This window comes from Salvelinus sp. IW2-2015, linkage group LG20, assembly GCF_002910315.2.
Source record: "Salvelinus sp. IW2-2015 linkage group LG20, ASM291031v2, whole genome shotgun sequence".
In the NCBI taxonomy this organism is placed as follows: Eukaryota; Metazoa; Chordata; class Actinopteri; order Salmoniformes; family Salmonidae; genus Salvelinus; species Salvelinus sp. IW2-2015.
In genome coordinates, this window is record NC_036860.1 from 56,181,276 (window position 1) to 56,206,376 (window position 25,101).

General features: G+C 43.6%; 1 protein-coding gene across 3 annotated transcripts; it reads left to right on the top strand.

Annotated features, from left to right (window-relative positions):
- The first annotated feature begins 271 nt into the window (after positions 1–271).
- Positions 272–24,387, top strand: LOC111980605 (ARF GTPase-activating protein GIT2). Of its 3 annotated transcripts, XM_024011423.2 has the most exons (20): positions 272–524; positions 1,070–1,203; positions 1,308–1,420; positions 1,621–1,726; positions 1,857–1,943; positions 7,047–7,177; positions 7,478–7,572; positions 8,033–8,078; positions 10,165–10,216; positions 10,311–10,383; positions 10,503–10,600; positions 10,754–10,865; positions 11,018–11,172; positions 11,278–11,430; positions 20,204–20,413; positions 20,602–20,691; positions 21,483–21,562; positions 21,727–21,900; positions 23,346–23,409; positions 23,666–24,387. In XM_024011423.2, the coding sequence occupies exons 1-20, from the start codon at positions 473–475 to the stop codon at positions 23,873–23,875; spliced, it is 2,235 nt and encodes a 744-aa protein (XP_023867191.1). In that variant the 5' UTR covers positions 272–472; the 3' UTR covers positions 23,876–24,387. The 3 variants fall into 3 exon arrangements, with proteins under 3 accessions (XP_023867191.1, XP_070305595.1, XP_070305594.1); XM_070449494.1 differs by lacking the exon at positions 20,602–20,691; XM_070449493.1 differs by lacking the exons at positions 23,346–23,409; positions 23,666–24,387 and adding an exon at positions 22,230–22,658.
- Positions 24,388–25,101: the final 714 nt, after the last annotated feature.

Here is a 25,101-nt window from a genome sequence, read left to right on the forward strand (position 1 = left end):
ATGGGCACTTCTAATGTAACTCTATGGCAACACCTAAGGGGCTAGAATTTTCAAGCTCTCCCCATAGATTTTTTAAATAGATTAGATTTTTTAAATTGACTGAAGGAGTACAGTTTTTTGTTTTTGTTTGAAATTCAGGGTAGTACAGTAGCATGAATTTGGTTAGTGTTTTTATTTTTGGTAGTTAGTATGAATTTACTCATCCAAAATATATTTAGTTTTTTGGGGTATTTTTTACTATCCCGTACAGTAGGTGGCGGCAATACACCTTATGAGTGTAGTCTGCCAATAAACCTCAAAGAAGAAGAAGCTAAATAAGCTAACGTTAGACAGTTAGCATTTTCCTCATCAAATTTTCTGACCTCGTCGTTGTACAGTAGTATAAACTGTCTCATGAGTGCCTGTCTAAAACGGAGTGTTTAAAGGACTTTCTGTATACAAACAACTAGTTTGCTACCTAAAGTAAAAAGGGATGTCAAAGCGGCTGCGGAGCAGAGAGGTCTGCGCTGATTGTAGCTCCCAGGGTAAGCTAATTGCTGGCTAGCCTTAGGAATTTAGGTAGCATGATAGCTAGTTTATGTTAGCAGTTGTATGTAATGGTAACCCAAGCTATTTTAATATTTGCTTGCTTGATTTTCACTTTCAAAGGGATTCATATTCTGTTTGATTGCTTGTAGTTCCAGCAACGCATAGCTTTGCTTGCAAGCTAAACTAGCTGCTAGTATGACAATGTCCAAGAAGAATGGGGAAGTCAGCTAACCTTAGCTGTCTGTTGCTAGTTAGCAGCTGGTAGCCCTCAACTTTGTTATTGTTGCTAGTTAGTTAGTTTATGGCCAACTAGACTTTACAATAGTCTTTGTTTTATAACTTTAGCTTGCAAACTAGTTGGGGTATATCTCGTTTGTAGCTGTGTGAAAGTAAAATTATGACATTTGTGGTTAGGGAGCTGCCTGAAATCATGAAAAAGAATGCATGCAGAATGATGTGACTCTTTTAGTCTAAATGGTTTGTGTGGACTCGGAGCCTTTGTGGTAATATTGAGTCTAAAGGTTGCGTGTGTGTGTCCCAGGCCCGTGCTGGGCCTCAGTGAACAGGGGTGTGCTGATCTGTGATGAGTGCTGCAGCGTCCACCGGGGTCTGGGCCGACACAGTTCCCAAGTCCGACACCTGACCCATACACCATGGCCACCCTCCCAGCTGCAGGTGAGCACCTCACACAAGCAGCTATACTGACGCTCAAGAACAGTCAACTTCTTCAGTTGTTGTTTTCCCTTACCAATTGGTTGTGTTGTTTGCTTCCTTTGTAGATGGTTCAGAAATTGTACAGCAATGGGGCCAACTCCATCTGGGAGCATAGCCTTCTGGACCCCTCGTCTATCACGAGTGGGAAACGCAAGGCCAACCCCCAGGACAGAGTCCAGTGAGTGGGGCACATTTCAAACTTTTAGTTGAAGGTTAAACAATATAATTTTAAACCAATGTGATGACAAATCTGGGCATCTCATCTCACCATGATCTATCACTCTCACATTGTTGGACTCTGTTGTATTAAAGTGCCATTGGGGTCAGGTTTGCCTGGACAGTCTGAGGTTTGTAAGTGTGATTTTCTGTTCCCTTCAGTCCCCATAAAACTGAATTCATCAAGGCCAAATATCAGATGCTGGCGTATGTCCATCGAATGCCCTGTCGAGAGGATGACAGTGTCACCACAAAGGACCTCAGTAAGGTGAGAGATTGCAGTCAGACCACGCCCTGAATTGCAGGCTTCATTGCCATTGAGCTCATTAATTTACCAATTTATCAACTGTTTTTTATTATCTGTTAGCTAACCAAACCTCCTTTGGCCTACACTCTAGCAACTCCACTCCAGTGTTCGGACTGGGAACCTGGAGACGTGCCTGAGGCTGTTGTCTTTGGGAGCCCAGGCCAACTTTTTCCACCCGGTATGTAAAAAATATAAAATTGTCTGTAAATCAAATCAAATTTTATTGGTCACATACACATGGTTAGCAGATGTTAATGCGAGAGTAGCGAAATGCTTGTGCTTCTAGTTCCGACCGTGCAGTAATGTCTAACAAGTAATCTAACAATTTCACAACACTACCTTATACACACAAGTGTAAAGGAATGAATAAGAATATGTGCATACAAACACATATGCATACAAATATGGATGAGCGAAGGCCGTGCAGCATAGGCAAGATGCAGTAGATGGTATAGAGTACAGTATATACATATGACATGAGTAATGTAGGGTATGTAAACATTATATAAAGTGGCATTGTTTAAAGTGACTAGTGATACATTTATTACATCCAATTTTTAATTATTAAAGTGGCTAGAGATTTGAGTTAGTATGTTGGCAGCAGCCACTCAATGTTAGTGATGGCTGTTTAACAGTCTGATGGCCTTGAGATCGAAGCTGTCCCAGCTTTGATGCACCTGTACTGACCTCGCCTTCTGGATGATAGCGGGGTGAACAGGCAGTGGCTCGGGTGGTTGTTGTTCTTGATGATCTTTTTGGCCTTCCTGTGACATCGGGTGGTGTAGGTGTCCTGGAGGGCAGGTAGTTTGCCCCCGGTGATGCATTGTGCAGACCTCACTACCCTTTGGAGAGCCTTACGGTTGTGGGCGGAGCAGTTGCCGTACCAGGCGGCGATACAGCCCGACAGGATGCTCTCGATTGTGCATCTGTAAAAGTTTGAGTGTTTTCGGTGACAAGCCAAAATTCTTCAGCCTCCTGAGGTTGATGAGGCGTTGTTGCGTCTTCTTCACCACACTGTCTGTGTGGGTGAACCATTTCAGTTAGTCCGTGATGTGTACGCCGAGGAACTTAAAACTTTCCACCTTCTCCACTACTGTCCCTTCGATGTGGATAGGGTGGTGCTCTCTCTGCTGTTTCCTGAAGTCTACAATCATCTCCTTTGTTTTGTTGACGTTGAGTGTCAGGTTATTTTCCTGACACCACACTCTGAGGGCCCTGTAGGCCGTCTCGTCGTTGTTGGTAATCACTGTTGTGTCGTCTGCAAACTTGATGATTGAGTTGGAGGCGTGCATGGCCATGCAGTCATGGGTGAACAAGGAGTACAGGAGAGGGCTGAGAACGCACCCTTGTGGGGCCCCAATGTTGAGGTTCAGCGGGGTGGAGATGTTGTTTCCTACCCTCACCACCTGCGGGCGGCCCGTCAAAGTCTAGGACCCAGTTGCACAGGGTGGGGTCGGGACCCAGGTTCTCGAGCTTAATGACGAGTTTGGAGGGTACTATGGTGTTAAATGCTGAGCTGTAATCGATGAACAGCATTCTTACAGAGGTATTCCTCTTGTCCAGTTGGGTTAGGGCAGTGTGATTGCGATTGCATCGTCTGTGGACCTATTGGGGCGGTAAGCAAATTGGAGTGGGTCTAGTGTCAGGTAGGGTGGAGGTGATATGATCCTTGACTAGTCTCTCAAAGCACTTCATGATGACGGAAGTGAGTGCTATGGGGCGATAGTCGTTTAGCTCCGTTACCTTAGCTTTCTTGGGAGCAGGTACAATGGTGGCCCTCTTGAAGCATGTGGGAACAGCAGACTGGGATAGGGATTGAATATGTCCGTAAACACACCAGCCAGCTGGTCTGCGCATGCTCTGAGGACGCAGCTAGGGATGCCGGCAGCCTTGTGAGAGTTAACACGTTCAAATGTTTTACTCACTTTGGCTGTGGTGAAGGAGGTGGCACTGTATTGTCCTCAAAGCGAATAAAGAAGTTGTTCAGTTTGTCTGGAGCAAGACGTCAGTGTCCGCGACGGGGCTGGTTTTCTTTTTGTAATCCGTGATTGACTGTTTACCCTGCCACATACGTCTCGTGTCTGAGCCGTTGAATTGCGACTCTACTTTGTCTCTATACTGACACTTAGCTTGTTTGATTGCCTTGCYGAGGGAATAGCTACACTGTTTGTATTCGGTCATGTTTCCAGTCGCCTTGCCATGATTAAAAGCAGTGGTTCACGCTTTCAGTTTTGCGCGAATGCTGCCATCAATCCACGGTTTCTGGTTGTGGAAGGTTTTAATAGTCACCATGGGTACAACATCACCAATGCACTTGTTAATACTAACTCGCTCACCGAATCAGCGTATACGTCAATGTTGTTGTCTGAGGCTATCCGGAACATATCCCAGTCCACGTGATCAAAGCAATCTTGAAGCGTGGAATCAGATTGGTCGGACCAGCGTTGAACAGACCTGAGCCTGGGCGTTTCCTGTTTTAGTTTGTCTATAGGCTGGGAGCAACAAAATGGAGTCATATTTGCCGAAAGGACGGCGATGGAGGGCTTTGTATGCGTCGCGGAAGTTAGAGTAGCAATGATCGAGAATGCTGCCAGCCCCGGTTGCGCATTCGATATGCTGATAAAATTTAGGGAGCCTTGTTTTCAGATTAGCTTTGATAAAATCCCCAGCTACAATAAATGCAGCCTCAGGATATGTGGTTTCCAGTTTACATAGAGTCCAATGAAGTTCTTCAGGGCCGTCGAGGGGGGATATACACGGCTGTGATTATAATCAACGAAAATTCTCTTGGTAGATAATGCGGTCGGCATTTGGTTAAGGAATTCTAGTTCAGGTGAACAAAACGACTTGAGTTCCTGTATGTTGTTATGATCACACCACGACTCGTTAATCATAAGGCATACACCCCCGCCCTTCTTCTTACCAGAGAGATGTTTGTTTCTGACGGCGCGATGCCTGAAGAAATCAGGTGGCTTTACCGACTGATAACGTATCCCGAGTGAGCCATGTTTCCGTGAAACAGAGAATGTTACGATCTCTGATGTCTCTCTGGAAGGCAACCCTTGCTCGAATTTCATCTACCTTGTTGTCAAGAGACTGGACATTGGCGAGTAGTATACTCGGGAGCAGTGAGTGATGTGCCCGTCTACGGAGTCTGACCAGACGACCACTCCGTCTGCCCCTTCTGCGCCGCTGTTGTTTTGGGTCGCCTACTGGGACCCGATCCATTGTCCTGGGTGGTGGACCAAACAGAGGATCCGCTTTGGGAAAGTCGTATTCCTGGTCGTAATGTTGGTAAGTTGACGTTGCTCTTATATCCAATAGTTCTTCCCGACTGTATGTAATAAGACTTAAGATTTCCTGGGGTAACAATGTAAGAAATAATACATTAAAAAAATAAAAATACTGCAGTTTCCTAAGAACACGAAGCGAGGCGACCATCTCTGTCGGCGCCATCATGGAATCCACTCAGTTGTCTGAAATGTATCAATACATGAAAGCCTGCACGCTATTGCACCAGTGCCCACACAGTGTCCAGTGTCTCATTGTATTGAGGTGGTGTGGCCTGTCCAGTGTCTCATTGTATTGGGGGTGGTGTGGCCTGTCCAGTGTCTCATTGTATTGGGGGTGGTGTGGCCTGTCCCAGTATCTCATTGTGTTGGAGTGGTGACTGTCCAGTGTCTCATTGTTATTGGGGGTGGTGTGGCCTGTCCAGTGTCTCATTGTATTGAGTGGTGTGGCCTGTCCAGTGTCTCATTGTATTGGGGTGGTGTGGCCTGTTCCAGTGTCTCTCATTGTATTGGGGGTGGTGTGGCCTGTCCATGTCTCATTGGATTGAGGTGGCGTGGCCTGTCCAGTTTCTATTGTATTGGGGGGTGGTTGGCCTGTCCAGTGTCTCATTGTATTGAGGTGGTGTGGCCTGGCAGTGTCTCATTGTAATGGGTGGTTGGCCTGTCCAGTTCTCATTGTGTTGAGTGGTGTGGCCTGTCCAGTGTCTCATTGTATTGGGGTGGTGTGGCCTGTCCAGTGTCTCATTGTATTGAGGTGGTGTGGCCTGTCCAGTGTCTCATTGTATTGGGGTGGTGTTGGCCTGTCCAGTGTTCTCATTGTATTGGGGGTGGTTGGCCTGTCCAGTGTCTCATTGTATTGGGGGTGGTGTGCCTGTCCAGTGTCTCATTGTATTGGGGGTGGTGTGGGCCTGTCCAGTGTCTCATTGTATTGGGGGTGGTGTGGCCTTCCAGTTCTCATTTGCATTGAGGTGGTGTGGCCTGTCCAGTGTCTCATTGTATTGGGGGTGGTGTGGCCTGTCCAGTGTCTCATGTATGTACTTGCAACGGGTTTAGGCTGCTGGCCCTCTCCAGTGTTCTCATCCTGTCAATTAGCGGCCAGGTGCTGTAGGCCTTATGTCCCGTATCTCATTGTGTTGGCCTAAAAGTGGTCAGACATAGCAAACAAGGGGAACCAAAAAGACAACAAACACAGCACACTGTGACACTGATCCGGTTCGTCTCATTGTATCTGGGTGGTGTGGCCTGAATCACAGCTGTCTCATTGTATAACAAGGTGGTGTGCGCCCCACTGTCAACCAGTTGTCATCTATTAAGTACTTGAACCCAAAAAACCCCCTAAACCCCCACTAAGAAACCAATACATTTTAAAACCATCACCGGAAAAGAACAAAAGTTGAGGTGGTGTGGCCTGCTCAGTGTCTCATTGGTATGGGGGGGTGTGTGGCCTGTCCAGTGTCCTCTTGTATTGGTGCCAAACAGGCTGGTGTGAGACCTGTGCAGATGGTCTCCATTAGTATATGGGGGTGGTGTCCTTCTCATGTGGACAGGTGTGCACAAACTGTCCAGTGTCTCAATTGATAATATGGGCGGTATGGTGTGGCCTGTCCAGTGTTCCTCCTGTAATTGAGGATGGTGTGCCTGCTCGTCGCTCTACATTGTATTGGGGGTCGGTGTCGATGGCACTCGTCACAGTGTACCTCAACATCTAGCTGATTGAAGGCGGTGGTGTGCCTGTCCAGCCTGTCTCATAATAAGGATATTTAAGAACGGTGGCGTTAGGTCACTGTCACAATCGTCCCTAGAATTTCCTCCTGATGGTAGGTGCTGGCCTGTCCCAGTGTCTCATGTTATCGCTATTTGGGCCCGCAGTCCGGTGAGAACAAAAAATGTAGTGAGGACACTTGAACCTCCAGTGTCTCATTGTATTGGGGGTGGTGTGGCCTGTCCAGTGTCTCATTGTATTGGGCTGGTGTGTCCTGTTTGTCCTTCAGGAAAAAGGAAACAGTCCACTGCATGTAGCAGCTAAGGCATGCCAGGTGTCACAGGCAGAGCTGCTGGCTGTGTATGGGGCGGATCCTGGTGCCCTAGACACAGGGGGTAAGACCCCTGTTGACTACGCAAGGTAAAGCAGTCTTCATACTTTTTTGTACTGCAATAGAGCAATCCATTACCGCTGATGGTGTGACAACTCTTTCCCAGAAAACGGTTTATGAGACTGCCTAGTACTTACATTTATTAGAAGAATGATGTAAATGATTACAGATACTGAATAAACTGCAACTTTACCACCTTTGGGTTTTATTGTAAAGAGGTCTAAAAATACAGTGCTATGGTTGGCATTTACAGTAAACATAAAGAGACCTCACCGTCACTTATATTGATGTGGAAAAGACTCATGACCTTTTATTCATGTTCCAATCAGACAAGCGGGCCACCAGGAGCTGGCAGACAGACTGGTAGAGATCCAGTATGAACTCACAGACCGCCTGGCATTTTACCTCTGTGGGAGAAGGCCAGGTAAGAGTGGAGAAGACGCATTGACAGGGACATAGTGAATAATTGAACCCTGATATGGGCTGCAGGTAGCCTAGCGGTTAAGAGCATTGGGCCAGTAACTGAAAGGGCGCTGGTTTGAATCCCTGAGCCAACTAGGTGAAAAAAATCTGATGTTTTCCCCATGAGCAAGGCACTTAACTGTAATTCCTCCAGTAAGTCACTCTGGATAAGAGTGTCTGCTAAATCAGGGTTTCCCAAACTCGGTCCTGGGGCCCCCCCTGGGTGCACGTTTTGGTTTTTGCCCTAACACTACACAGCTGATTCAAATAATCAAAGCCTGTTGATGAGTTGGTTATTTGAATAATCTGTGTAGTGCTAGGCCCAAAAAAACTAAATGTGCACCTGGGGGGGGGGGGGGGCTCTGCTAAATTATTACAATTAAAATGTCCTTTGTTTTAATCTGACTGTGTTTGTCTACTAGATCATAGGAATGGACAACACTTCATAATCCCACAAATGGCTGACAGGTAAGAACTGAGCCCAACATGATGGCATGCTTATGGGGAATGGGAATGGAATGCTGTTCAGACATGTTGGTGTTTCAGTGGCATTTTACAAAAACCTCTTCTCAAAGTCCTGATAAGCCAGCTGTGTGTATCTATCCTATGGTTTAGTAACTGACGTTAAAACGTAATGCATTTATCAAACCATCCTTGTTTATCTCTTTCCTACCATATCTTGATGGAAAAGAAATTTGTAAGTATGTCAACTGTTGTCTATAGTTATTTGTCTTGAATGTACTATATAAACTGACATCCAACTGGCCTCACAACCGCAGAATGCATGTAACCACGCCAGCCCAGGACCTTCTTCACCTGCGGGATTGTCTGAGAGGGGAGGGGTGCTGAGGAGTATCTCTTTCTGTAATAAAAGCCCTTTGGTGGGGAAAAACACATCCTGATTGGCTGGGCCTGACTCCCTAGTGTGCGTGTGTGTGTGTGTCAAAAGTACCAGTCAAAAGTTTGGACACACCTACTCATTCCAGGGTTTTTCTTTTCTTTTGACTATTTTCTACATTTGTAGAATAATAGTGAAAACATAACTATGAAATAACACATGTAGTAACCAAAAGGTGTTAAACAAATCAAAATATATTTGAGATTCTTCAAAGTAATCACCCTTTTCCTTAACAGCTTTGCACACTTGTCGTTCTCTCAACCAGCTTCATGAGGTACTACCTGGAATTCATTTCAATGAACATATGTACCTTGTTAATTTGTGGAATGTCTTTCCTCAATGTATTTGAGCTAATCAGTTGTGTTGTGACAAGGTAGGGGTGGTATACAGCAGATAGACCTATTTGGTAAAAAAAAAAAAATCCATATTATGGCAAAAACAGTTCATATAAGCAGAGAAACTAGAGTCCATCATTACTTTAAGACATGAAGGTCAAGTCAATCTGGAAAATTTGAATAACTTTGAAAGTTCCTTCAAGTGCAGTCATAAAAACCATCAAGCGCTATGATGAAACTGGTTCTCACGAGGACCGCCACAGGAAAGGAAGACCCAGAGTTACCTCTGCTGCAGAGGATAAGTTTATTAGAGTTACCAGCCTCAGAAATTGGCAATTAACTGCACCTCAGATTGCAGCCCAAATAAAATCTTTATTTCAAGAGTTTAAGTAACAGACTCATCTCAACATCAACTGTTCAGAGGAGACTGCATGAATCAGGCCTTCATGGTCAAATTGCTGCAAGAAACCACTACTAAATGACACCAATAAGAAGAGACTTGCTTGGGCCAAGAAACACGAGCAATGGACATTAGACCGGTGGAAATCTGTCCTTTGGTCTGATGAGTCCAAATTTGAGATTTTTGGTTCCAACCGCCGTGTCTTTGTGAGACGCAGAGTAGGTGAACAAATGATCTCCGCATGTGTGGTTCCCACCGTGAAGCATGGAGGAGGTGGTGTGGGGGTGCTTTGCTGGTGACCCTGTCTGTGATTTATTTAGAATTCATGGCACACTTAACCAGCATGGCTACCACAGCATTCTGCAGTGATACGCCATCCCATCAGGTTTGCGCTTAGTGGGACTATCATTTGTTTTTCAACAGGGCAATGACCCAAAACACACCTCCAGGCTGTGTAAGGGCTATTTGACCAAGAATTAGAGTGATGGAAAAGTGCTCAGCATATGTGGTAACTCCTTCAAGCATTCCAGGTGACTACCTCATGAAGTTGGTTGAGAGAATGCCAAGAGTATGCAAAGCTGTCATCAAGGCAAAGTGTGGCTACTTTGAAGAATGTAAAATATGAAAGCTATTTTATTTTAGTAAAAAGAAAGAAAAAACGTTGAATGAGTAGGTGTGTCCAAACCTTTGACTAGGGGTGTATGTAATTGTGATTTCTTATTTTTTTTATATATATAAATTAGCAATTTCTAAAAACCTGTTTTCGCTTTGTCATTATGGGATATTGTGTGTAGATTGATTTGGGGAAAAACACAAATTTTAGGATACGGCTGTAACCTAACAGAATGTAGTTAAAGTCAAGGGGTCTGAATACTTTCTGCAGGCACTGTATATATTTGTATTTTATTTTAATGTCTACAGCAGTCTGGATTTGTCAGAATTTGCAAAAGCTGCAAAGAAAAAACTCCAGTCTGTGAGTGACCGTATATATTTTTTCCAAACATGGTTTTATTATGGTCCTTTCAGACATACCAGTGATGTGATTTTACTGTGGCTTGTGATTTCAGCTCACTAACCATCAGTTTGAAGAGCTTGCCATGGACGTTTATGATGAAGTGGACAGAAGAGAAACTGATGCAGGTTGATCTGACATTTGACGTGTTTGATAAAGGTATCATTAGGTGTTTTAATAGATTATTAGTGTGATTTTAACAAAACTTTTTTTTTTTCTTTTTCCTGTTCTGTCTTTGCTGTATCAGTGTGGCTCGTGACTCAGAACCACAGCACTCTGGTAACAGATACAACTTTGGTGCCTTTCCTCCCTGTCAACCCTGAATACTCATCCACCAGGAACCAGGCAAGTCACCTAAAAATGTCTTTCAACGTTATATCAAATTTGGTTGGTCTCTTTCCCAAGCCTTTAGTTAAATGTTATGCATTTGATTGAAGACCCTACACTTTCAGCACTGCTGCTTCATAATGTTGTGTCTTGTGGTCGTTTGTTTTGCAGGGCAGACAGAAGCTAGCAAGGTTCAATGCACATGAATTTGCAACACTCGTCATTGATATTTTAACTGATGCCAAACGTCGGCAACGGGGGAACTCCTGTGAAAGTCCCAGAGGTATAGTACAGTAATCTGAAGCTACATTTATTCAAATGGGGGTATTTATGATTTGATCCAGCACCTGATTAGAACAAAGCTCATTACTGTACCCACTAGGGCATGGTTGTTGCGTCGTCCACTCACCTGACTCTATTGCTCTCTCTCCTCAGAGGACATAGAGCTCATCCTGAAGGGAATCGGCAGCCGTCATGGGAGTGATAACCAGGATAATGAAGACCAACCAGATTATGACAGTGTGGCGTCAGATGAAGATCCAGAGCGGGAACCCGCCTCTGGGAAGAATGGGAAAGATGACAGGACCAAGGTAACACTGTATTTGTAGTTTCTTAATATAGTTTTTCATTACCTTTAACATTGGATCGGCATAGCCATTCAACTCTCCGTTCCATCCTGCTTTCCCATGCTTCAGAGCTCAGAGTCGTCTGACCTGTCTGATGGACCCATCACAGTACAGGAGTTCATGGAGGTGAAGAGCGCCCTCACAGCCTCCGAGGCCAAGATACAGCAGCTGCTCAAGGTCAACTGTCACCTGAGTGAGGAGATCCGGATGATGCAGAGCAAGGTATGTTTATGACTTGAGCATTATAACAACTAACTGTTCCCACAGTAAGTCTAGTGGCTTCACTATTATTCTACAATATAGAAAATAGTCAAAATAAAGAAAAACCCTGGAATGAGTAGGTGTCCAAACTTTTGGCTGGTACTTATATATATATATATATATATAATATGCTATTGCTCGACTAAAAAAAATCTTGGTCGACGAACAGCCTATCAACCAACCAATCGACCAGTCTACTAAATGGAGTCGGTACTAACTTCCACTGTGTTTTCACCTTTCTGTTAGTAGCCCTGATCTGGTCATGAAGGACACCCCCAGACTATTGTTCTCAACTTCTCATGAGAAAACAACAAACCAGCTGCTTCCTTGAATGAGCTAAATGTTCACGTCATGTATGGATTACAATCTGAATTTGTCCCCACCCAAGCAAATCCAGTTCCAAAATGCTGTAAAACAGGTCGCCCTTTTTTTCACTGACAACATGAGAAACATGAGCAGGACCAACACAACAAGGGAGCAGTTCTTCCTCGCTCTCTCTCTATGCTCTTCCTCGCTCTAACTGGATTTGCTTGGGTGGGGACAAATTCAGATTGTAATCCATACATGACGTGAACATTTAGCTCATTCAAGGAAGCAGCTGGTTTGTTGATTTCTCATGAGAAGTTGAGAACAATAGTCTGGGGGTGTCCTTCATGACCAGATCAGGGCTACTAACAGAAAAGTGAAAACACAGTGGAAGTTAGTACCGACTCCATTTAGTAGACTGGTCGATTGGTTGGTTGATAGGCTGTTCGTTGAGCAATCGCGCATGTATACAGTTGAAGTCGGAAGTTTACATACACCTTAGCCAAATACATTGAAACTCTGTTTTTCACAATTCCTGACATTTAATCCAAGTACAAATTCCCTGTCTTAGGTCAGTTAGGATCACCACTTTATTTTAAGAATGTGAAATGTCAGAATAATAGTAGAGAGAATTATTTATTTCAGCTTTTATTTCTTTCATCACATTCCCAGTGGGTCAGAAGTTTACATACACTCAATTAGTATTTGGTAGCATTGCCTTTCAGTTGTTTAACTTGGGTCAAATGTTTCGGGTAGCTTCCCACAATAAGTTGGGTGAATTTTGGCCCATTCCTCCTGACAGAGCTGGTGTAACTGAGTCAGGTTTGTAGGCCTCCTTGCTCACACACGATTTTTCAGTTCTGCCCACACATTTTCTATAGGATTGAGGTCAGGGCTTTGCAATGGCCACTCCAATACCTTGACTTTTGTCCTTAAGCTATTTTGCCACAACTTTGGAAGTATGCTTGGGGTCATTGTCCATTTGGAAGACCCAATTGCGACCAAGCTTTAACTTCTTGACTGATGTCTTGAGATGTTGCTTCCATTTATCCACATAATTTCCATTTATCCACATAATTTCCCTTCCTCATGATGCCATCTATTTTGTGAAGTGCACCAGTCCCTCCTGCAGCAAAGCACCCCCATGCGTCACAGTTGGGATGGTGTTCTTCGGCTTGCAAGCCTCCCCCTTTTTCCTCCAAACATAACGATGGTCATTATGGCCAAACAGTTCTATTTTTGTTTCATCAGACCAGAGGACATTTCTCCAAAAAGTACAATCTTTGTCCCCATGTGCAGTTGAAAACCGTAGTCTGGCTTTTTTATGACAGTTTTGGAGCAGTGGCTTCTTCCTTGCTGAGCAGCCTTTCAGGTTATGTCGATATAGGACTCGTTTTACTGTGGATAAAGATACTTTTGCACCTGTTTCCTCCAGCATCTTCACAAGGTCCTATGCTGCTGTTCAGGGATTGATTTGTACTTTTTGAACCGAAGTACGTTCATCTCTAGGAGACAGAACGCGTCTCCTTCCTGAGCGGTATGACGGCTGCGTGGTCCCATGGTGTTTATACTTGCGTACTATTGTTTGTACAGATGAACGTGGTACCTTCAGGCATTTGGAAATTGCTCCCAAGGATGAACCAAACTTGTGGAGGTCTACCATTTTTTTTTCTGAGGTCTTGGCTGATTTCTTTTGATTTTCCCATGATGTCAAGCAAAGAGGCACTGAGTTTGAAGGCAGGCCTTGAGAAATACATCCACATGTACACCTCCAATTGACTCAAATGATGTCAATTAGCCTATCAGAAGCTTCTAAAGCCATTACATAATTTTCTGGAATTTTCCAAGCTGTTTAAAGGCACAGTCAACTTAGTGTATGTAAATTTCTGACCCACTGGAATTGTGATACAGTGAATTATAAGTGAAATAATCTGTCTGTAAACAATTGTTGGAGAAATTACTTGTGTCATGCACAAAGTAATGTCCTAACCGACTTGCCAAAACTATAGTTTATTAACAAGAAAGTTGTGGAGAGGTTGAAAAACAAGTTTTAATGACTACAACCTAAGTGTATGTAAACTTCCGACTTCACATGTATATATACACACACTACCGTTCAAAAGTTTGGGGTCACTTAGAAATGTCCTTGTTTTTGAAAGAAAAGCAAATTTTTTGGTCCATTAAAACTTCTTATGGCTGCGGATCGATATGACAACAGCCAGTGAAAGTGCAGGGCGCCAAATTCAAACAACAGAAATCTCAGAATTAATATTCCTCAAACATACAAGTATCTAATACCATTTTAAAGGTAATCTTGTTGTTAATCCCACCACAGTGTCCGATTTCAAAAAGGCTTTACAGCGAAAGCACCACAAACGATTATGTTAGGTCACTGACAAATCACAGAAAACACAGCCATTTTTCCAGCCAAAGACAGGAGTCACAAAAAGCAGAAATAGAGATAAAATTAATCACTAACCTTTGATGATCTTCATCAGATGACACTCATAGGACTTCATGTTACACAATACATGTATGTTTTGTTCGGTAAAGTTCATATTTATATCAAAAAATCTCAGTATACATTGGCGCGTTATGTTCAGTAGTTCCAAAAACATCCAGTGATTTTGCAGAGAGCCACATCAATTTCCAGAAATACTCATAATAAACGTTGATCAAAGACATAAGTGTTATACATGGAATTTTAGATCCACTTCTCCTTAATGCAACTGCTATGTCAGATTTCAAAAAAGCTTTCAGAGTGTTTTCTATCCAAATATACTAATAATATGCATATATTAGCAACTGGGACTGAGGAGCAGGCAGTTTAATCTGGGCACCTCTGGGCACCTTATTCATCCAAGCTACTCAATACTGCCCCCAGCCATAAGAAGTAAAAATAACATCGAATTGATCAGAAATACAGTGTAGACATTGTTAATGTCGTAAATTACTATTGTAGCTGGGAATGTCTGTTTTTTAATGGAATATCTACATAGGCCCATTATCAGCAACCACAATGGCACGTTGTGTTAGCTAATCCAAGTTTATCATTTTAAAAGGCTAATTGATCATTAGAAAACCCTTTTGCAATTATGTTAGCACAGCTGAAAACTGTTGTGCTGATTTAAAGGAGCAATAAAACTGTCCGCCTTTAGACTAGTTGAGTATCTGGAGCATCAGCATTTGTGGGTTTGATTACAGGCTCAAAATGGCCAGAAGCAAAGAACTTTCTTCTGAAACTTGTCAGTCTATTCTTGTTCTGAGAAATGAAGGCTATTCCATGCGAGAAATTGCCAAGAAACTGAAGATCTCGTACAACGCTGTGTACTGCTTCCTTCACAGAACAGCGCAAACTGGCTCTAACCAGAATAGCCCTTACACAGCCTGGTGGTGTGTGTTGGGTCATTGTCCTGTTGAAAAGGAGAGTGGTGGATTGCTGCATCAGATGACCTGGCCTCCACAATCACCCGACCTCAACCCAATTGAGATGATTTGGGATGAGTTGGACCGCAGAGTGAAGGAAAAGCAGCCAACAAGAATGCCAAGCTTGTGTAAAGCTGTCATCAAGGCAAAGGGTGGCAACTTTGAAGAATGTAAAATATATTTTGATTTGTTTAAAACCTTTTTGGTTACTACATGATTCCATATGAGTTATTTAATAGTTGTGATGTCTTCACTATTATTCTACAATGTAGAAAATAGTAAAAATAAAGGAAAACCCTTGAATGAGTAGGGTGTGTCAACTTTTAATATTTTTATTGAAGCTTTATTTAACTAGGCAAGTCAGTTAGGAACATTCTTATTTACAATGACGGCCAAACCTTAACCCGGACGACGCTGGGCCAATTGTGTGCCGCCCTATGTGCCTCCCAATCACGGCCGGTTGTGATACAGCCTGGAATCTGTAGTGACGCCTCTAGCACTGAGATGCAGTGCCTTAGACGGTGCGCCACTCGGGAGCCCCCTGACTTTTGACTGGCACTGTATATATATTATGGCACAAGAGACACCTGTCAGATTCACGCCTGTCTCAGTGGACTAATCCATTGTGGAGGCCGCGGGGATGGCTCACCAGTAGTACATTTACCATTTAATTCCCATAATTTCTCATCTACAATGTTTGTTTGGTTACAGTATTTTTTTTTAATGCATTCAATATTATTATTATAACAGTCTTTTACCGTTCTCATTGTCGGAGTGGACACGTTGTTTGCGGACCGCTCAAGCTAGGCTACACTTGTGTGGAACAAGTTTTGGTTAATTTCATTCCATTTACGTGTTGTCAAGTTATTAATTGTCTTTTGTTTGTAGCGCTCTTGTCAATGTTGAGTAACACGGAACCCAAACCGGCTGCGGGCGTGCGCCATCGTGCATAAATGTATTTTGCCCCCCCACACCAAACGCGATCACGACACGCAGGTTAAAATATCAAAACAAACTCTGAACCAATGACATTAATTTGGGGACAGGTCGAAAAGCATTAAACATGTATGGCAATTTAGCTAGTTAGCTTGCACTTGCTAGCTAACGTTAATTTGTCCTATTTAGCTAGCTTGCTGTTGCTAGCTAATTTGTCCTGGGATATAAACATTGAGTTGTTATTTTACCTGAAATGCACAAGAACCTCTACTCCGACAATTAATCCACACATAAAACGGCCAACCGAATCGTTTCTAGTCATCTCTCCTCCTTCCAGGCTTTTTCATAGTTTAACTTATATAGTGATCGCATCTAAACTTTCATTGTATTACCACGACAACCGGCAAGGTTACCTGCTTCTATAAACCAATAAGGAGATGGGAGAGGCAGGACTTTCAGCGCGAGCTGTGTCAGAAATAGGAATGACTTCTATTTTAGCCCTTGGCGTTGCAGACGCTCGTTGGCGCGCGCAATAATTGAAAAACATGGATTTCTAAATGTATTTTGCGACGATTCCGCTCTGGTCAGCATGTAAGGACGCGCACCTGATTATGCATAGGAGTAGCATAGGCTACCTAACCTGCGCGCAAATGTAGGCCTATAAATGTGCCCATTTGCGGATCTGATTGTCTTAACTCACCACCACTGTGGAGCTTCTCTAAGGATTTTTTCCCCCCCCTCAAACAGCAAGTAAATTAAGTCTATTTTGTACATCCATTGAGAATGACAATAGTTACTCAACGTAGCCTATTTGAACAACGTTTCCAACTCTCTTTCGATAACCACTCGGCGTGAAAGGGGAAAAACATGTCATGCTCTGATCCCGTGGAAACGTCATAAAATAGGCCTAACTGATTACTTGTTATCCCTTGCGCAAATAGCCTTCAGCTATGTCTGACCGGCACTCACTGGTGTGGGAAACTCTAAGGACAATGTTGCTCGTGCTAGCTTCAGGCCAGACCTAAGTTAATAGTTGATACACTGTTTTTATTTGTTTGCTTCATGGAAGGTATTTTTACATAGTTGGCAATGGCAATACAAGTTCAAAATCAAATTGTATTAGTCACATGCGCTGAATACAACAGGTGTAGGTAGACCTTACAGTGAAATGCTTACTTACGAGCTCCTAACCAACAATGCAGTTTAAAAAAATAAGGATAAGAATAAGAAATAAAAGTAACAAGTAATTAAAGAGCAGCAGTTTTTAATTTTTTAAATTTGTATTTCACCTTTATTTAACCAGGTAGGCTAGTTGAGAACAAGTTCTCATTTACAACTGCGACCTGGCCAAGATAAAGCATAGCAGTGTGAACAGACAACAACACAGAGTTACACATGGAGTAAACAATAAACAAGCCAATAACACAATAAACAAGTCAATGACACAGTAGAGGGAAAAAAAGAAAGTCTACATACAGTGTGTGCAAAAGGCATGAGGAGGTAGGCAATAAATAGGCCATAGGAGCGAATAATTACAATTTAGCGGATTAACACTGGAGTGATAAATGAGCAGATGATGATGTGCAAGTAGAGATACTGGTGTGCAAAAGAGCAGAAAGTAAATAAAAGAAAAACAGTATGGGGATGAGGTAGGTAGATTGGGTGGGCTATTTACAGATGGACTATGTACAGCTGCAGCGATCGGTAAGCTGCTCAGATAGCTGATGCTTAAAGTTTGTGAGGGAAATAAGTCTCCAACTTCAGCGATTTTTGCAATTCGTTCCAGTCACTGGCAGCAGAGAACTGGAAGGAAAGGCGGCCAAATGAGGTGTTGGCTTTGGGGATGATCAGTGAGATATACCTGCTGGAACGTGTGCTACGGGTGGGTGTTGTTATCGTGACCAGTGAACTGAGATAAGGCGGAGCTTTACCTAGCATAGATTTATAGATGACCTGGAGCCAGTGGGCCTGGCGACGAATATGTAGCGAGGGCCAGCCGACTAGGGCATACAGATCGCAGTGGTGGGTGGTATAAGGCGATTTGGTAACAAAACGGATGGCACTGTGATAGACTGTATCCAGTTTGCTGAGTAGAGTATTGGAAGCTATTTTGTAGATGACATCGCCGAAGTCGAGGATCCGTAGGATAGTCAGTTTTACTAGGGTAAGTTTGGCGGCGTGAGTGAAGGAGGCTTTGTTGCAAAATAGAAAGCCGATTCTAGATTTGATTTTAGATTGGAGATGTTTAAAACGAGTCTGGAAGGAGAGTTTACAGTCTAACCAGACACCTAGGTATTTATAGTTGTCCACATATTCTAGGTCGGAACCGTCCAGGGTGGTGATGCTAGTCGGGCGGGCGGGTGCGGGCAGCGAACGGTTGAAAAGCATGCATTTGGTTTTACTAGCGTTTAAGAGCAGTTGGAGGCCATGGAAGGAGTGTTGTATGGCATTGAAGCTCGTTTGGAGGTTAGATAGCACAGTGTCCAAGGAAGGTCCAGAAGTATACAGAATGGTGTCGTCTGCGTAGAGGTGGATCTGGGAATCGCCTTCAGCAAGAGCGACATCATTGATACAGTGGGGCAAAAAAGTATTTAGTCAGCCACCAATTGTGCAAGTTCTCCCACTTAAAAAGATGAGAGAGGCCTGTAATTTTCATCATAGGTACACTTCAACTATGACAGACAAAATTAGAAAAAAAAATCCAGAAAATCACATTGTAGGATTTTTTATGAATTTATTTGCAAATTATGGTGGAAAATAAGTATTTGGTCAATAACAAAAGTTTATCTCAATACTTTTTTATATACCCAGACCTATACCCAGGATGGATGGGGTTGGAGTAGCCAGGAGGAAGGCATGGCCAGCCGTTGAGAAATGCTTATTGAAATTTTTGATTGTCATGGATTTATCGGTGGTGACTGTGTTATCTAGCCTCAGTGCAGTGGGCAGCTGGGAGGAGGTGCTCTTGTTCTCCATGGACTTTAGTGTCCCAAAACCTTTGGAGTTAGAGCTACAGGATGCAAATTTCTGCTTGAAAAAGCTAGCCTTTGCTTTCCTGACTGACTGCGTGTATTGGTTCCTGACTTCCCTGAACAGTTGCATATCGCGGGGACTATTCGATGCTATTGCAGTCCGCCACAGGATGTTTTTTTGCTGGTCAAGGGCAGTCAGGTCTGGAGTGAACCAAGGGCTGTATCTGTTCTTAGTTCTGCATTTTTTTGAATGGGGCATTCTTATCCAAGATGGTGAGGAACTTACTTTTAAAGATTGACCAGGCATCCTCGACTGACTGGATGAGGTCAATATCCTTCCAGCATACCCGGGCCAGTAAAATAACAATAGCGAGACTATATACAGGGGGGTACCGTGACTTTTAGAATTTTGATTAACCACATAATGATTTTGAGATACGAAGACTTTATTATAAATTAAAATAAACTGTTCCACGAAAATGTGCATATGAAAATCATTACTGGCATGCAGATTGGTAGAAAGATAAAGGAAGGAAGATAAATTGGCACTCCAAATGGACAACCTCTGGTGTAGCCTATTATCTACTGGCAACTGCAGGCGCTTAATGGCAGAATCTGTGAAGGCCAGCAGCAGCTGGAGGATGGTCTGGCTCTCTTTAGTCATTTGTGTCTTAATTATTTAATCACAGTGTGGTTAAAGCATTAGAAAAGCTCAGTAGCCTACATATAGTTGATTTTATTAAAACACGTGGTGGGTGTGTCTTTATAAGGAAAAGGTTCATCCAATCGATTGGTTGAAAGAACAGACAAATCTAGGTCGACCAAGATTTTTTTCTAGTCGGGGGCAGCACTAGTGGAAGTGCAGCTGTGCTTTCTGGCCATGGGATCCGTTTTTCTACAGAGATGGGTTCCCTTTTTCTACAGAGATGGGTTCCGTTTTTTACAGTCTGGATGGAGAGATTTGTCTCTATCTAAACCTGCACTGATACTATCACATCCTCCATGTTATGGTCACCCTAGGTTTCACCCATAGGCCCTTATTTAAGTTATTACACAATAATTAAGCTGATGTTCTGAACTGTTGTCCCCTCCAGCTGAACTCCCTGCAGACTGAGAACTCATCCCTGCAATGGCAGGCCCCCAGGGGCTCGCAGCACCCTCCGGACCCCTCTGGCCACCCCCCTGTCCACGGAGGCCGCCCCATGTCCATGTACGAGACAGGCTCGGGCATGAGGCATTACCCCCACAGGGATGACCCTCCTCGCCGTGATGACGGCCTCACCATACAGCCCCTCCCTACAAACGTAAGTACAGAGACCACTGTCACCACTCCCTCCTGGACTGTTCTATGACAGTCACAGTGGACCGGTGCTGTCAGCAGTTTTGGTCTGCGGTAATTCAGTTTTTGTTTGTGAATTTATCTCCTCCCCCGTCCTCCTCTAGAATATAGTCAACTCCCTTTATGTGTAAACTTGATTTGACCCCTTTCTAGATTGGGAGGGGTCCTTTGGGGACCGCCTCATCCTCCCTCCCTACCTTCCCCTCCTCCCTGTCCTGGTCGCGGGATGAAAGAGCTCGAAGGGTTAAGTACTGCATCTCCCCTCAAGAGAGGGTGGGGGCAGCAGCCCCAGGGGAAGGGGTGGACTATCCCCTCTGCTTGTCCACTATTGTTCCTGTCCTCCTTTACCTCCTCCTTACCTCTGTCCTTTAACTGCTCCTGTACCTCACTGCATCTCCTCTCAGCATCGCCTGGCTGTCTGGCTGCATACACCACCGTGTTGCTGCTACTGTTCTTCATTGACCCTTGTTCCCCCAGCCAGCACTGCTGTGTAGAGTACCTGAAAAACGTATTTTTTTTATATGCCAGCACTAAACATGGGTGTTTGCCATCAGTGTGTTTTCAAAGGCCCCAAAGCACTACATGTACGGTATGATGTTTCCGAAACATGCATCCTGTCAGAAGGCTACAGTGGTGTTGAAACAGACAAGGAATACAAATTGATATATAGTTCATGGTAGTGTGAAGAGTATTATTTACCAGCCATACTGGTAGAGAACCATCTGTACTGAAGCCTTTACCCGTACAGCAGAATGTCTTGATCTTAAGCTTGCACTAACAGCACCCACTGCTGTACCTACTGCTTAATGCCACACGGAGCTGGTCCCTGGTTTCAAACTTCCTACCTCTTTTTACTTTCTGCTTTGAAACCAATTGAGGTCTGTTTAATATGAAATGGCTTTTTAGGTTCAGAGAGCATGATTCTGACACGTATGCTTCATCAAGCACGTTCAGACCTCCGTACTGCTGTTCAGATGCTCTCTCCAGATTCAACGGTTGTCTGGAAGCTTACTGTATCATTCCTCCCATTGTAGGGTTGCAGCCTAGAGGGACAGAGCATGATGGAGAGTGACTATGACAACACACCAAACCACTCTGGACTGGAGGAGTCTGGGTAGGACTTTTGATTAAAATCTCTATAGTAGAAAAATATTGTATATTTGAGAAATATACTGTATGTGAAATGTAGGAACTTAATCATGTGGCAGTCAATCCTATACAAAGCGATCCACAAGTGAGGGAGATCCTAACCCTGTAACCTCTCCTCTCCCCATGCAGTCTGGGCAGGAACAGCAGTTGGCTGGGGGACGGCAGTACATCAGATCAAGGGGAGGATGAGACTGAGGCTGACTCCACCCTACCCTTCACCGAGAACGTCATCTGTAAGACAGAGCAGATCACCAAGAACATCCAGGAGCTGCTGAGGGCCGCACAGGAGAACAAACATGAGAGGTAAGGTCAGGGGTCATAAGAACACAGAAAACACCAATCAGCAGTTAGAGAAAAGGTTAGTTGACTAAAAGGTTGTGTGTTCATGTGGAACTTGCCCTTACAGTTCAAAATATAGGAAATGATGCTGTCTATATATTGATCCTTCATCCAACCTTCCAGCACCTGTCCTTCAACCTACTACAGTCATTGTTTTTTAGAGGATGTATCTTGTTTTTCTATCTTTCTGTTCTCCTCCTGAGTTCTGTTTTCACTATCCTGTATTCCCACTCTGTCCTCCCCTCCCTGTGTTTTCCTGTCTGTCTGACTCCCTTCCTCACGGTGTGGGCTAGCTCCAGGCCAGGCAGTCTAGGTTGCTTCTCTGGCCTGCTGCCCTGCTGTGAGGGGGGTGGCCGCGGACGTGCCTGTCTCTACAGCCTGATGCCCTGCTCTGACAGGGCTGTCTCTCTACCCTGCTGCCCTGCTCTGAGATTGCTGAAGAGACCCCCACTGGCTCCTGGTACTCTGGCCTCTGTCCCTGTCTCCCAGGCACTGTCACTGTTTCCTCTGTCTGTGTGCTGAGGGGCAGGGCTTGTGTCAAACGCAGCTGGCAGAAAACAAAGATTCCTCTATGGAATGCCAAATATAGCCCTACAGGGCTTTTCATGTCAACACACAGGCTATCCTTATCTATATTTGTCTGTGTTTGGTTAATATTTGTGCTCTCAATCTTGGATTTATTTTCTATGTTTAAAAAATAAATAAATACAGAGACATTTTCACACTGGTATTCATTCAGTGTTTATACAGTCCACTTGATTTTGTTGTCTTTAACACAAACCCTCACTATTGGCCCCCCTTTTGACTAAAGCTGTGTGGTATTTACTTAGCTTTTGTGCTTGTGTACCAAACCTCACTCCAGCTGGTGACCAAAGAACACCTGCCAATTTGTATACGTCCTCTGTCACTTAGCTACTGGGTTATAACGGAGGCATTGTTATTGATTTGAAACGGTGGAAAGTTATGATGTATTTCATGATCTGATTTTTAAGCCATGTGTTTTGTCATTCATTGTTGATATTGTCATGGTTTAACAGCATCCACTACATTATGTTGTCAATGGAATAATACAGGACGTGTTCAATTTACTCAAATGGAGCACATGGTTGCTATTAATGAAAACACTTAGTATTCAGTATATTCTCTATTTTGTCTGCCATCTCATTCTCTCACTTGTCCACAAATAAACCTCCACCAGGATATCACTGGCTGACTTTGCTATTTTGAGAGCTGTTTCATATAGTAAGGGGGTCAAGGGCTTAGCAAGCTTCTGTAAACATTCCTAAGTATTCTACATATTTGTTTAACAATGTTATTGAAAAAAAACTGGGCCCGAGTTTTCTACTAACATCTATGTTGTAAAAAGGATCACTCCCTTACTTGACGTTTTCTTTCTCCTCCCCCCTCAGCTTTGTACCATGCTCAGAAAGGATACATGTGGCTGTGAGGGAGATGGCCACTCTGTTTCCTAAGGTAAGCTGGGATGACCTCAACAGAGACTCCTCCTTTGTATGCAAGAGCCAGTGAGGGTTGTTTGTTTGGTAAACATGTATGGGAAATAAATGTCTTGCAGCTGTTGTTCTCTTAGATGTTGCACTCTTTTCTTCAGGGTGGAGATAATTTAACACACACACACAACGGCAGTAAATCCGCCCATTACTCTAGTGTTGAGGGCCGTTTATTGCCTGTTTTGCCAACAGTATGTGACCCCTCCCTGCCTCCTCCTCAGAAGCCGTACTCTGACACAGTGAGAGGGTCCCTGCGGCTGCTCACCTGCAGTGCCAGCCGGCTCCAGGGGGAGTGCCAGAAGGCCACGCCCCACGACCCTTGCCCCTCCGACATGCAGCTGGTCACGCAGCAGGTCATCCAGTGCGCCTATGACATTGCCAAGGCTGCCAAACAACTCGTCACTGTGACAACCAAAGAAAACAGCAACTGATTTTTAACCCAAAGACTAACATCCCTCTTGGATATGGATATTTGAAAATGTTATTATGGCCAATTTCAAGTTCAGTGTTATGTTATTATTTGTATGCCTCCATTTTTATTTAAAATGCTTAATTGGTCATAGTAGATTTCTAGTGAAGAACGTTTACAGAAAATGTACCTTCTGAAACATGGGTCAACCCAGGGATTTGTCCATGGGTTTGTCTGTTAAATATACTAATACTGCTAGAGTGTGACGACCTGCCTCTCTGAGCTTACCTCATAGGAGACATGCTAGTTACATTGAAGTTACTAAACAGTTTTACAACGTTACACATTTAAACATTTCTCTGGTTGCTGGGGTGCTTGTCCTTGATGCTCTTCCCTATGCACCAGTGACACGTGACTGTCCAAAGGTTTCAAACAGCATTTTAAGCAGTTAGCTTTTAACTTCTTATTCAATGCCAAACACATTGGGATTTTGAACATAGGTTAGTGGAATACTGCCTCATGAGTCATGATACGTCCATTACAAGGTTTTCGTCAAGGTATTTTCCATGAATGCCATTTCTATGTTTTATACTAAAGCCATAAAGGTGAGGACAACTGCCAAGCCAGTTTTCCATTGTTTAGTTTTTCTTTTTGTAGTTTGAGCAGAAGGTGAAGCCATACCTCTAATATACATGTACCTCACACACATGCTCAATATACATTTTGTTTTAGTGTTAGAATGAAAATGTACAAACATCTATTCTTAATTCATACAACCCTAATCTATATTTTTGAATACAATATCTCACACCTATCTAACAAAACATTTATTTTCATAAAATGTACTTTTTAACAGTTAAAGTTTCCTCATATATTCCATGCTGTTTGAAGACATGCAAGAAGTTTTCATCTTGGTGGTATGTGTTTCCATATATCCACCGGCAATCAGTTGTGCTCGTGAGCGCTCTCCCTCTGTGTGTGTGTGTGTGTGTGTGTGTGTGTGTGTGTGTGTGTGTGTGTAGGCTGGGTGCTAAACCCAGCCTATGCCTTTGTGTGTCCCATGCCTTGTATTGTCTTGATTATGCTGCTAGTGGTCAAACGTGCAACTAATAGGGTGTTAAGATGTGTTAAAAGCATTGGTTCTGTATATGTAATATGGACTATTTTATATTAGTCATGTGTTGTCCAGGGATGTGGGAGTGATGATCAATTATGTGTGCCATTGAGTGTTATTATGAGCCCGACACA

What these genes read in the sequence shown, in the direction of transcription:
- LOC111980605 (XM_024011423.2), top strand. Translation starts at nt 473, where the DNA reads ATGTCAAAGCGGCTGCGGAGCAGAGAGGTCTGCGCTGATTGTAGCTCC. An exon ending in AGGCCAACTTTTTCCACCCG is followed by an intron (nt 1,944 to 7,046) that starts GTATGTAAAAAA and finishes TTTGTCCTTCAG; the next exon opens with GAAAAAGGAAACAGTCCACT. An exon ending in GGGATGAAAGAGCTCGAAGG is followed by an intron (nt 20,692 to 21,482) that starts GTTAAGTACTGC and finishes CTCCCATTGTAG; the next exon opens with GGTTGCAGCCTAGAGGGACA.